Genomic DNA, 11,536 nt, shown 5'->3' with positions numbered 1-11,536 from the left:
CAGATCTCTCAGGACCGGTGTTATGTGGTCCCAGTGGCAACTCCCAGTCTTTGGGAAGCCTTTGGGAAGTAGAGACAGGAGGGGGCATCAGGGGAAGAGGGAAGGAAATAGGGACAGAGGCCAGTGTTGCCGTGGCCCCCATGCCCAACATTCAAGGCACCCCAGGGTACCACGGCAGACTGGCTGAAAACCACTGACCTATTCACTCAGCATTTCCTAACGAGGCTTCCCTCCATCCGCAAAGGCGGGTCTCTTTTGGAGCGCTCTCATTGGATCCCTACGCGCCAGCCACGTGCGCAAGGGGATTCCGTGCTCGCGTTGGGGAAACAAAGCTTCCCTTGGCGGCTGCGCCCTTTTAGGGCATTTGCGCGGCGACGCCACCGAAAGCAGGGCGCGACGCGCGCTTCTTTAGTAAGCACTTGCGCCCTGCAAGAGATGCGATCCTGCGCGCGCTTCCTCGAGAGTAAGCCCCTTTCTCAGGGGGACTTACTTCCGAGTAAACCCATGCATAGGGGTGTGACGCGTGCTTTTGCACCGTCTTTTCGTCCTCCACCCGCCAGACTTGCGCACCTCTCCTCCTTTTTCCTGCCCCAGGAGATTCCAGTACGGGGCGGGGGTAAAGAAGGAAGAGGCGGGCTGGGCTGGGAAATCGATCAATAATCAGACGCCGGAATCAAGGCACGATGCCCCTTGTCTAGCGTTGCGCTTTAACGGCGGAATCCTGTGTCCGTCCCAATTATCAAGAGGACTCCGAGCCGGGTTTAGGATTGCCTTCAAACTTTTAAAGAGCGGGGGCAGAGAATGAATCGGGCAGATCCTGTAGTCTTAAACCACCCTATTTCCATGACTGTGATTTGTTTAAACCCTGATTTTTAAATTGCTTGCAACCTGCCCTGCTGCCTTAGCAGCAACGATAATAATAATAATATATATATATCCGCCTGTGTGGCCTAGGGTTCGTTGCCAGAGACATAACTCTTCCACCCGTCGCCATGCAGTAGCGGCGCTTCAATGCCTTGTCTTCAAGCTGAATTCCCGCTTCTCGTGGGAAGAGTTATCCAGGGATCTTTGCGCCGGGACCTGATCTTTAAAAGCGATCTCACACCTTTAGGCCAGAGAGCCACCATGCACGTTGTGGGTGTGTGTAAAAATCCCGAGAAAGGCAGAGTGGGAAGGGTCGATGGAAAGGAGGAGAGGGTTGGAACTGGATCCGTATAGTTTGCAAAGCGAAGCGAGGAAAAGGAAATAGCGCGAATCAGCTCCGAATTGTGAGAGCGAAGAGAGCAACGGTGCAATTGGAGGCTGGGGGTGAAACCACTGGGGGTGGGTGGGCTGGAAAACGGGGTGTATTTGTGTAGTTAGGCGTTAGAAAACCTAGACCACGAAGGCGGCAGGTGTTCCCCGCACTCCTCGTTGGCGGAAAAGCCGGGGAGCTGCGCCGTCTGGGAGAATTCGAAGTGAAACCGGACCGGCTGCAAACTGGAGCAGGTGCGGAGGCGCAGCCGCCGGTGTTCCCCGAGGCCCCTCTTGATCCTGGCTCCGTTTGCGTGGCTTTTCCCCGGACCCCCCCCTCCCCACCCCGGGGGGGACTCATCCTGGCCCCTGCTTCTTCCCAGGCGGAGGGAAAGGAGCTTAGCGCAGTAGACCAAAGTCCAGAAGCAGCCGTCTCTTGCGCGTGGAGAAGCGGAGCGCTCTGCAACTTGCAGTCCCCCGGTGGCGGGACTGATTCACTTCGGATCCGCCCGCCGTCGAGGTATCGAGATGGGTGTTTCGAGGGCGGGGGGAAGGAGCCACAGACCCCTCCCTCCCTCTCACCCGGTTGCCACCCGTTTTGGCTTGCAGGGCTCCTGCTGCACTTGAGATGGGCCAGGAGGGGAGGGGTCTCTACCGTCGGGGACAAGGCTCGGGGCTCAGGTTACAGCTCAGCTGGGGGGCAGGGGGGGGGGACGGGGACCTGGGCATATACGCTGGCTGCTAGAAGGCAGAGGGGAGCATAAAGCCGCGGTGCCTCAGCCCGGAGCACACGACGGCAGCAGCAGAGGGACTTTCTGCTGGGCCTCCGGGGGGGACTTTGGATTCTCCTGCTGTTTCCAAAGAAAAGGGAGGATCGGCTGCATGAAGGCTCGGTAGCCACTGGGGGAACTACCATCACCACCTTTTCCTCCTCCACCACCACCACCACCTCCCTCCTCCCCGCAAAGGTCCTGCATGTCTAACATTTAGACATGTTCAGCTTTGTGGATTCAAGGACTCTAGTGCTCCTAGCAGCCACGCAAGTCATTTTATTAGCAGTTGTCAAATGTCAGGATGAGGATATACGTAAGTTGCACCGTTCTTCTTCTTCTCCATCTTCTTCTTCTTCTCCTGCTGCTGCTGCTCCTCCTCCTTCTGAAAGAGGGCGAAAAGAAAACCTATCCGGATGAGGTGGGGAAATAACAGGGAGGGAAGAGGTGTTTAAAAAGAAAGATCTGGAGCAAAGACCGAGAGTTTGAGGGTTTGCACAATTAAACTTTCTGTTCCGAGTTGCCCTTCCTGTGCTTGGATTTCTCTCCTTTGCTCACCAGATTCTTTCCTTCCCATAAAAAGCTTCTCTCCATCATCTCCTTTGGTATGAGATACTGATATGCCTGTTGAGGGGGAGGCTGCACTGTGGTGCCTGCTTGGTTGAGAAGAGAGCTCCACTTGCCACAATCCCAGGGTTTCCCCATTTCTTCTGCCATTGGCCTTTCGGGGAGAGGGGTGACGTGGGGGATAAGGTTACTTAAAGAGCCGGCCAAACCATTATATTCCACCCAGGACTCTGCCCCCCACAACCCCCCTAAGTCAGAAAGACAGAGCTCACCCGAAAGTGGTGGAAATGCACTTTCTGCCTGTGGCGGCCGCGAAAGAGTTAACTGAATGTGGTGGCGATGGGTTCAAAGGGGTATCCAGACAAAAGAGAACATTGGGGTTAGACAAGCAAGACTCTTTGCCTTCTCCCCCCCCTTTTTTTCTTTTTTTACAAAGAAAGATCTTTGTGCAGAAAAAATCTGTCCTCCCCTTTTGCTCCCTCCCCCAATTCAGTTAGGGATGTGGAGTAAGGTGCAGATGGAGATCCCAGGGAATTTGATAGCTAACAGATTTTTTTGTTGTTGTTGAAAGGAGCAGAAGGGAAAATTCCCCCCCAACTCAAGAGGCCACCTGAAGGGTGCAAAGCATTCCAGAGACACATCAGTCTAGTTTGCTCTGTTCTCTCCATCTCTCTCCTCCTCTCCTACCCCCCCCCCCAATATATGCCTGAACAGCACATGCATGCAAAATTTAAACCCAGGGAAAAAATTGCTTCTCTTAAATTACGGTAGGTGGTGGAAGATACAGTAGTTTCTTCCTTGTGGCAATGTCCTTTCCCCGCTCCCCCCATTCACATTGCATATATATATATTAGAATATATATATATATTCTAATGAATTACAAAATAATCGCAAAATGTGATACTACGAAAGACAGCAACCATACAGTCAGGGCTGTCCCTTCCCCCCTACCCAGAAAGCTTTTGTTGTCTGGGATATTATTCAGGGATGGAAGACGGAAACTTTATTAGGTAGAAAGAACTTTTTTTCTTTTTTTAAAAAAAGCTCATTTCTTTGGGTAGGTTCCCTATTGCTCGAATTCCACGCCTGCCTCCGTATGCTCCAGACTGTAAATCAATTGCAGGGAATAGAGCTCGAAAAGCGGGCTGAGGGAGGCCTCTTGCTTTGGATCACAGGCCATGCTTTATTTTTCTCAGCTCCAGCTTCCAGAAAAAGAAGGGGGGGGGAAGACAGGGGGAGGCCAAGGAGTTGAATTCCTTTTTGCTCATGTGGAGCAAATCTCTGCAGTTGAGTTTTCCAAGTTAGTAGCAGAAAGGGCCAGTTGCGGGAGGTGGGGCAGTGTACCTGGTAGAGGCAGCCAAGTGGTGCTGGTGTCACCAATTCTGGTTTTCTCCCATTCATTCTCGGTGAGAAGATTACTGGTAAGGCTCTGCCCCATGACCAGCCTCCCCTGGAAAGGGTTCTGGGTTCTGGGTTCAGCCTTGAGCTGGGGTGCCCTGTGGAGAGTTGTCCTTGACCATCTCTTTGGTAGGTGCTGTGTTATGTCAGTCAGGTGCCCTTGCTTCTCTTTAAAGTTTAGACAATTGTGATCAGCTGGCCTGACTGCACAGCAGTGCAGCTTAGCACATCCATTTTCCCTTCATTGTGTCCAGCGATTTCAGGTCAAGCGTTGAATTTCAGAGGTGTGTGGTAAGGGACCACAGATATCTCCCTTTACCTTTTTTAAAAGGACCTATTGTTGCATTCTTATGAGCTAAGGAGAGAGTGGATTTGCCTATAGCGTTGCTTTTTCACTCACTGTTACCTTAGCATGCCTTTTGGGAGTCTCGTCTTGTATTTATGTCTTTTATTTTATTTTTAAAGTGTGCTCCCAGGTCAGGGAGCGAGATCAATTCCCACTCTATGAACATTTGTTTGCCTTTGGCGGCAATAGCTTCCAGATGCTGAAATGCTGCCCATATTTATTTAAACTAGTCCCTAACTGGGCCATGTGAATCGCGCTCTGTGTGCACTCGAGAAAAGCCCCATTCATGATTGCGTGGGTCCCTTGGGCTCCTGCAGGCTCCCCCTGCTCAGGGCACAATAAGCCCCCTGTCATTTTGCTGGTGCTGTCAAGCCTTCACTAGGATGTGTTTTAGAAAGTGGGGGTGTGGGGGGTGGGGAAGAGGAAAGCATGTGCCAAAGGGGCACATTTTTAATGGGTTTCTAGTGACCTCTTCCCTACCACGATCATTTCTATTTAAGTCTCCTAATGTGGGATAAACATGGTCAGTTCTTCTGATTAGAGCACTGGGGTTTCTGCCATCTATTACTCGTGCCTTCCAGTTCCAAAATGCACCCCCCCTTGCCAACTTCAAGATCTCACATCAATTTTGTCTACTGCTGCTTAAAAAAACCTAAACCACTCACTCCTTTTTAATTGGAAAAACAGCTTTAGTCCTCTTCTGCACATACAGAGAGTCAGATAGGGTCGTTGCTCTTTCTTAGGCGCACTCTGCTGTCTGTGTTCCAGATGAGAAGCATTTTAAAAGGGTCTCTAGCATCACCCCTTCCCCACAATTGCCAGGTGGCGGCAGTTTCCATTTTGGCCAGAGGTTACAAACCTGAATCGACTGTGTGGCCTAGTATAACGCTGTTCTGACTAAGAAATGGCCGATCGGTTTGAATTTCTTGCACACCAGAAGTACACCCAAGAATTCAAGCTGCAGAGCTAGTAGTGCCAGACCAGGCGCAAGCATGTAGGCCTTCGGGAGACTTTTTAAACACCAGATTTTGTTTGTTTGTTTGGGACACTTGTTCTCCTCTGCATCCCCATAATCTGCCAATTCAGCATTCTTGCTGCTGTGGACAGAGGTGTGTATGACAACTGTTAAAAGATGCGCTGAAGTTGAGGCCGAGGCAGAATTGGGCCTAGAATTTGCCAGATGCCCTCTCTGAAAGTGGCATTCCACACGCTGTGCACCCAGGCAGAGTGGCACAGCGGGCAGAGTGTTATTGTTTCACACTGTGGCAGAGACAGGTTCAAAATCCTGTTCATCTCGCAGAGAGACAACTGGGGGGCGAGTAGTTATGACCTTTGCCTAGCCCTTACCTCACTGAGAATTACCTCACAAAGGGCTTGTTGTGAGGAGCAACCAAAGCAAACCTATGTCCTGTCTGGAGCTCCAGAGATCTTATAGGAAGAAAACCTCCATGATTCTACAGAAGAGCTCCTGGCCCTCCAGACATTGTTGGACTACGACTCCCATCATCCTTTGTTCCATTAGGGACCATGCTATTTTGGGCTGTTGAGAAGGCCACAGGCTCCCCATCCCTGTTCTGTAGTGTCCTGGTAAAGGCTCTCAAACCAGCATTGTGAGAACTGAGGGGTCTTTGTGTGTTTGTATGTGTGTGTGTGTGTGTGTGTGTGTGTGTGTGTGTGTGAGAGAGAGAGAGAGCATATTACTAAGCCCCCCCCCCTTTTTTTTTGCTTCTGGATAACACTGCCAAAATATCATAAATCCGGGGAAGATGGAGAGATGTCCTTGAATGGAGCCAGTCTGGAACAGAAGAGGCCACCTTTGTGTTCATTATTTAGGATTGCTATAACCAATGCTGATGTTATTACCCTGTTTCTTTCTCTCTCCCCTCCTTTCTGGTTCTTTCCCTCTTTTTCCTTTTTTTGCCTCCTTTGTCCCCCTACCCTACCCTGCTGTTTCCCTCCCCTTCTGGCACAGAGGAGGCAGGCAGCTGTGTACAGAATGGGCAGAGGTATAGTGATAAAGATGTGTGGAAACCTGAGCGCTGCCGGATCTGTGTCTGTGATACTGGGACTATCCTCTGCGACAACATAATCTGCGAAGAACCGAGAGACTGTCCCAACCCTGAGATAGGCTTCGGAGAGTGTTGCCCCACCTGCCCAACTGACCAGCCTGCTGCCAGTGGTCGTAATTTATTTATTTCCATTCCATATAAATAAATTACTTGAGAGATAATAGCAAAAAAAAAAAAAAAAAGGGGGGGGGTGTTTCCTAAAGGCCATGGATGCAAACCACAAAAATCTCTGCAGCATCCATGGCAACTGCTAGGAAAGGCTACTTCTCATAGGTGGTAAAGCAGTTTCAGGTGCAGAAAATACGTCTTATCTTATTTGAGTCATAGTTTATGTGAAGGAACTTAGATGGGTACCAGTATTGACAAAAGATTAACTTGTCCATGTAAGCAAGCCCATAAAAATAGGTAGCCCACAGTTGTTTACTTAGCAGCGTGTATCTGTGTTTGTGACACACTGATGGGCTAAAAGGAAAAAAATAATTGCCACTTTACAAAACATTTCCTGTCTGGTCCCCTGGAGAAAAGTTTCACTCCTTAGAAGTGACCAGATAAATGGTTTATTTTTATTTTTAAAAGGCTGGTCTGGTAAAGTACCAGATCCTCAGACATGCAGCCTTGAATCAAGCTTTTCTGTGGCCCACTTGCCATCACTGTACATATTTTTGTGAGCACGAAGGAAATGAGAAGAGCATTGCAGTGCTTAAGTATATGATACTGTGTCTTCCCCCCAACTGCACTGTGTTTAGCTGTGATTTCAGTGTCAGAAATTACAGGGTGAGCTGGACAAGGACAGTTCCTTTACAGTTTCACTCAGATGAGAAAGGTCTCATTAAACCACCAAATCAAACCTTTCCCCCCTTAATGGGGTCTTTTAAACGTGAGTTGTCCCATCCTAAACACATTAGGGGCACTTAAATCACTGGGATTTGCACAAACTTTATTGTGTGCAATCCAGAGAACGCTAAATACAGTAGTGATAATAAGAATGTTGGTGGTAAATTATAGTGCTTTAAAATAAGTGCCTCCAGTACATTCCCCCCCCCCGTTATAATGCACCTAAGTCCCATTGAAATCAATGGAATTTGAGCGTTTCTTAATCCCATTAATGTCAACGTGACTTTGGCATGCCTGCTTTTTCAGGATTGCACCCATTCTGCATTGCTCTTCAGCCGTTTCCATTTCATGTGCTGGCCAGAGATGTGAAAAAAACCTCTTGCAGAGTGTAGGCTTTGGAGCTAGTAGGAGTGAAACACTATCCTCATTTTTGGGGAACCAGCTGCAGTGTAAAACTATGGAAGATGTTGGCAGATACACCCCCAACCACGTTTTACTCCCTCTACTCTTGCAGCCCCTTGATGCTACTGCCTTAAGGGACTCTGAGATTTTATTTTATTTTTTTAAAAAGTGGTCTCAGAACCAGCAGCTCAAGATTTAGCCTTGTGGGAAAATAGACAGTCAGGAAGCGAGGGGGTGGGGGCTAGCTTTCATACCTGAGATATTGGGGGTGATTAATAGTGCTTTGCTATGTCTCAAAAGTGTTGCCCAGGAGGCACGGTTAGCAAAGTGACTGTGATTTTTAGTTGGTGCAAGGAAAGAATCCAGCATTATTTCAGGTTCCAAAAAACGGTGTTCTTTTTGTATGTGTGTGTAATGTGACCGCCTTCGCTCTATCCCAGGAGTCATGTTACAATTAGAAGTGGCCTTTTTTAACCCTTTTACCTTTGAGGCTCCTCTACTTCAAAAAGTAAAACAAATGACAGTGTGAGGCAGCCAGAATGAGTAAAGGGTTGAGCCTTGCAAAAGTTAACTGTGTCCCTTCTGCAGTGTTTATTTGCTGTTAAGCTGAATGTGGCTTTTAACTTCTGCATTTTGTGTCACTCTTGCTTTAAAAAACAAACAGACAAACATGAAAAGCATGCTTTCCTCTAAAACTTGTTGTTCTGTGCACATTTGCGATGGCTTAACAGATTGATCCTAATCATGCTTGATTGGTGACGAGTCCAACTGATTCGTAATTTCGGTGAGGATTTTCTTCCAAGGAAGTGAGCTTTGGTTTGGGATCCGTCTCACATCACTCAGTGAGACTTGCAGCTGCACCCTGTCCACATTTGTTTGGAAGAAACTCCCATTAAGTTCTGTAGGACTTAGTCCCAAATATGTCTGCATAGTATTGCAGCCTTAGGCATGCGTACTTGTGTGCAGGATCATGGCCAAATGTGCGCTGCTGCTGCTGCTTCGATAAACAGAACACTTAATTCCAAATGGGGCAAAATGGAATTAAACTGAGTGATCCCGCAGAATGGCTTTGAACATGCAGCGATTGGTTTGGAATCCTATTATTCCGTCTGTGCTTTCCTGCTCTGCCACTTTGCATGGGGCTTTCGTTCCAAGTGTAAAAGTCCTGTGCCTATAATTTTCCTGGGGCAGCAGTATCTCCAGCACAGCAGATGGGTTTAGAAAAGCACAGCATCTCCTAACCACCACCATCGAATCACAGAGCCTCTTCCCTTATCTTCCTGCCCCCCTTGTCTTATTGTGTGCACCTCATGCGTACGGCTGAAGGTATTATAATGCTCATATGATTTATGGCGACATGGTTCTGATGCTTTCTTTCTCTCCCCTCCCCCCCCCCCGTTTTTTCTTAACAGGGCAACCTGGCCCCAAGGTGAGGCAACTGAATGCTTTATTTAATTGCCCCCCAGGGGGTGCCAAATTTTACTTGTGGCGTCAGCTCCTGTTGCCTTTGACAGCTATCTGACCTGTAGATTTCTTTCATAGTTTCAGTATTTCGACTCTTGCCTTTGCTTTTCTTAAAAAGGTGGCGTATCAGTGGAGGGCATTAACAGGGCAATAATTCTTACTGCTTAAGATGTCCTAAAATGATTTGCCTGCTGATTTCTGCATATCGAGATGCTGTCTAAGGCACAGGAACATGTCAAGTCGGCTGCCCTGTCAGTCCCTTGCTGCACACATTCATTTGGCATATAGAATGTACCTCATTTCCTGTCCCCCGCGAAGAACAGAAGGAAATCTGGAGAAGCCAGTGGAGCTACTGCAACAGATGGTTATTGTGAATTATTGCAGAGCCGAGCTGTCTCATGGGCATGAAATGTGAACTGCAGTTCTCATATCCCAGACCTAGTGAAAAAGCCGAAATGTTTCCTTAACTTAAAAGCAGTGAATACTTCCATTGACTTAAATAAGGCCATTCAAAACTTAGGCTAAGTTTATGCATACCTCTTGTGCAAAATTGGGGCCCAGATGTTCTTTACCCCTTTCAAGTACAGTTGCACAGTGTTTCAGGCAGGGAGTCTAGAAAGAATGTCAGCATTGTGCATGAGTTGAACACAGGGCATCATTTGTGTGTAGGGGAAGCCTGGCTTTGGTGTTTTGTTCCGTTGTCCTGTTAAACCTTGTGCACACTTTGCATTTTGCAGGGACAAAAAGGAGAACCTGGCGATATTAAAGATGTAAGTGCTACACTTTCTGTGTCCACCTTCCTCATCCCTTGAATGCTGTCAAAACAAAATGTGCTTCCAACATAACCAGCTTTTTCTCTCTCTCTTTCTCGCTCTGTCCTGTCTAGGTTGTAGGACCAAGAGGACCCCCTGGACCACAGGTAGGGAACTGAGCTCCTCTGCTACAAGATTTTAATGTTTTGGAGGAAAATGTTCACCAAAATATCTAACTGAGTCTCTTGTCTCCACCTGCTTTAGGGACCTTCAGGTGAACAAGGACCAAGGGGAGAACGCGGAGATAAAGGAGAGAAGGTAATGCCAACTTCTCACACATTGGGCAGAGGATTAAGATTGAGATCCTATGCCATAGCTGTCAACATTTCCCTTTTTAAAAGGGAAATTCCCTTATTCCAAATAGGATTCCTCGCAAGAAAAGGGAAAAGTTGACAGCTATGTCCTATGCATGCGTTCCAGGGAGCGAGTCCCTTTGTACACCATGGGACTTACTCTCCAGGAAACATGTATAGGATTGCATTGTACATCACGACTGAAAGCACCTGACTTCCGTTCTCAAGTCTTGGCTTTGCTAGTTTTTAAAATATCAAACCTGTCATCTCTTCAAGTCAGGGGCATCTTGATGATGATTTACACACATTAAAGTGTTGATTTTGGAAAGTTAGTTGTAGAGGGTACAAGATGAGCACTTAATAGTCTGCTTTTTGTGCTTAGGTGAGTCAGGGAGTAAGGTTTCAGTATTTTTTCAAACGAGAATGAGTGATGAAATGGTTAGTGTTGGATTAGGACTGGGAAGAACTGGGTTCAAGTTCCCCCTCACCCATGAAACTTACTGCCTGACCTTTGACCAGTTGCTATCATTCAGTCTAACATTCCTCATAAGGTTTTTGTGGTGGTAAAATTTTGGGGGGAGAGGCGGGAGTGGAGCATGGTGGGAGAGCATTGTCAGTGCCACCCTGAGCAGTGTACCTGGAGTATTAAATATAAGATTTGTACCTGTGAGATTAAAGCATACTGTTGTGTGCAGTCTTGTAAACCAATCTGCAAAAGTTGCATGCCCGCACAGTTGCTTTACTGCCTCACCCTCCCACAGACAACTATGACGGCTCTTTGTGGTACGTCAAAGGTCTGAAGCAGAAATAAATGCAACTCGTTTCTGAATTCATAAGAGCTTTTCTGCCTTGTCGCCTGGAAACAATGCTTGCTCACCATAGGCAACTAGGCAAATATTTTTGGAGGAATTCAGCATTGTGCTATGCTGATCATTCCATCACTGCCCATTCTATCACTGATCATTCCATCTTCTCCCCACCCTAGGGAGGAAGTACAGTAGTACCTTGTTTTGAGTCCGCCCCGTTTAGGGTGCTTTTCGTCCAACATCCGCGGCAAACCCAGAAGTACTGGAATGGGTTACTTCCGGGTTTGCTGCTTGCGCATGCACAGAAGCGCTAAATCGCGCTTTGCGCATGCGCAGAGCAGCACTTTGTCAAGTGTTCCTTTCGTCGAGCGTCCGGGGCTGTAGTATTCTTTTGTACATCTTTGTTCCTTGGCTGTCTCTGTTGAATGGATAGGGCCATCCCCAGCATGTGAAACAAGTCCCTGTGCGCATCACATTTTGGGTCGGAGAACATGTTTGTATTTTAGGGTGACTCAATAGGCCCATAGTTTTCAGGTCATGA

The 11,536-nt window shown here is 47.8% G+C and overlaps 1 protein-coding gene and 1 long non-coding RNA gene across 4 annotated transcripts in view; one reads left to right on the top strand and one right to left on the bottom strand.

Annotated features, from left to right (window-relative positions):
• The first annotated feature begins 1,957 nt into the window (after nucleotides 1-1,957).
• COL2A1 (collagen type II alpha 1 chain) overlaps nucleotides 1,958-11,536 on the top strand; it is a 96,160-nt gene continuing 86,581 nt past the window's right edge. For 2 of the 3 annotated variants that reach the window (XM_053372994.1, XM_053372987.1), the window contains exons 1-6: nucleotides 1,959-2,319; nucleotides 6,288-6,497; nucleotides 9,033-9,049; nucleotides 9,822-9,854; nucleotides 9,971-10,003; nucleotides 10,101-10,154. In XM_053372994.1, the coding sequence (XP_053228969.1) occupies nucleotides 2,226-2,319; nucleotides 6,288-6,497; nucleotides 9,033-9,049; nucleotides 9,822-9,854; nucleotides 9,971-10,003; nucleotides 10,101-10,154 (441 nt within the window). In that variant the 5' untranslated portion in view covers nucleotides 1,959-2,225. Of the gene's footprint in view, nucleotides 2,320-6,287; nucleotides 6,498-9,032; nucleotides 9,050-9,821; nucleotides 9,855-9,970; nucleotides 10,004-10,100; nucleotides 10,155-11,536 lie in introns of all 3 variants that reach the window. The other variant, XM_053373002.1, reaches the window with a different exon arrangement.
• Nucleotides 2,219-3,139, bottom strand: LOC128405954 (uncharacterized). Its single transcript, XR_008328382.1, has 2 exons — nucleotides 2,690-3,139; nucleotides 2,219-2,382 (listed from the first exon to the last, which is right to left on the bottom strand). It is a non-coding gene; the product is annotated as an uncharacterized LOC128405954 (long non-coding RNA).

This window comes from Podarcis raffonei, chromosome 2 (assembly GCF_027172205.1).
Source record: "Podarcis raffonei isolate rPodRaf1 chromosome 2, rPodRaf1.pri, whole genome shotgun sequence".
NCBI classification, from domain to species: Eukaryota; Metazoa; Chordata; class Lepidosauria; order Squamata; family Lacertidae; genus Podarcis; species Podarcis raffonei.
The sequence above is the reverse complement of the archived record's forward strand: the minus strand, read 5'-3'. Positions and strand labels throughout refer to the sequence as shown.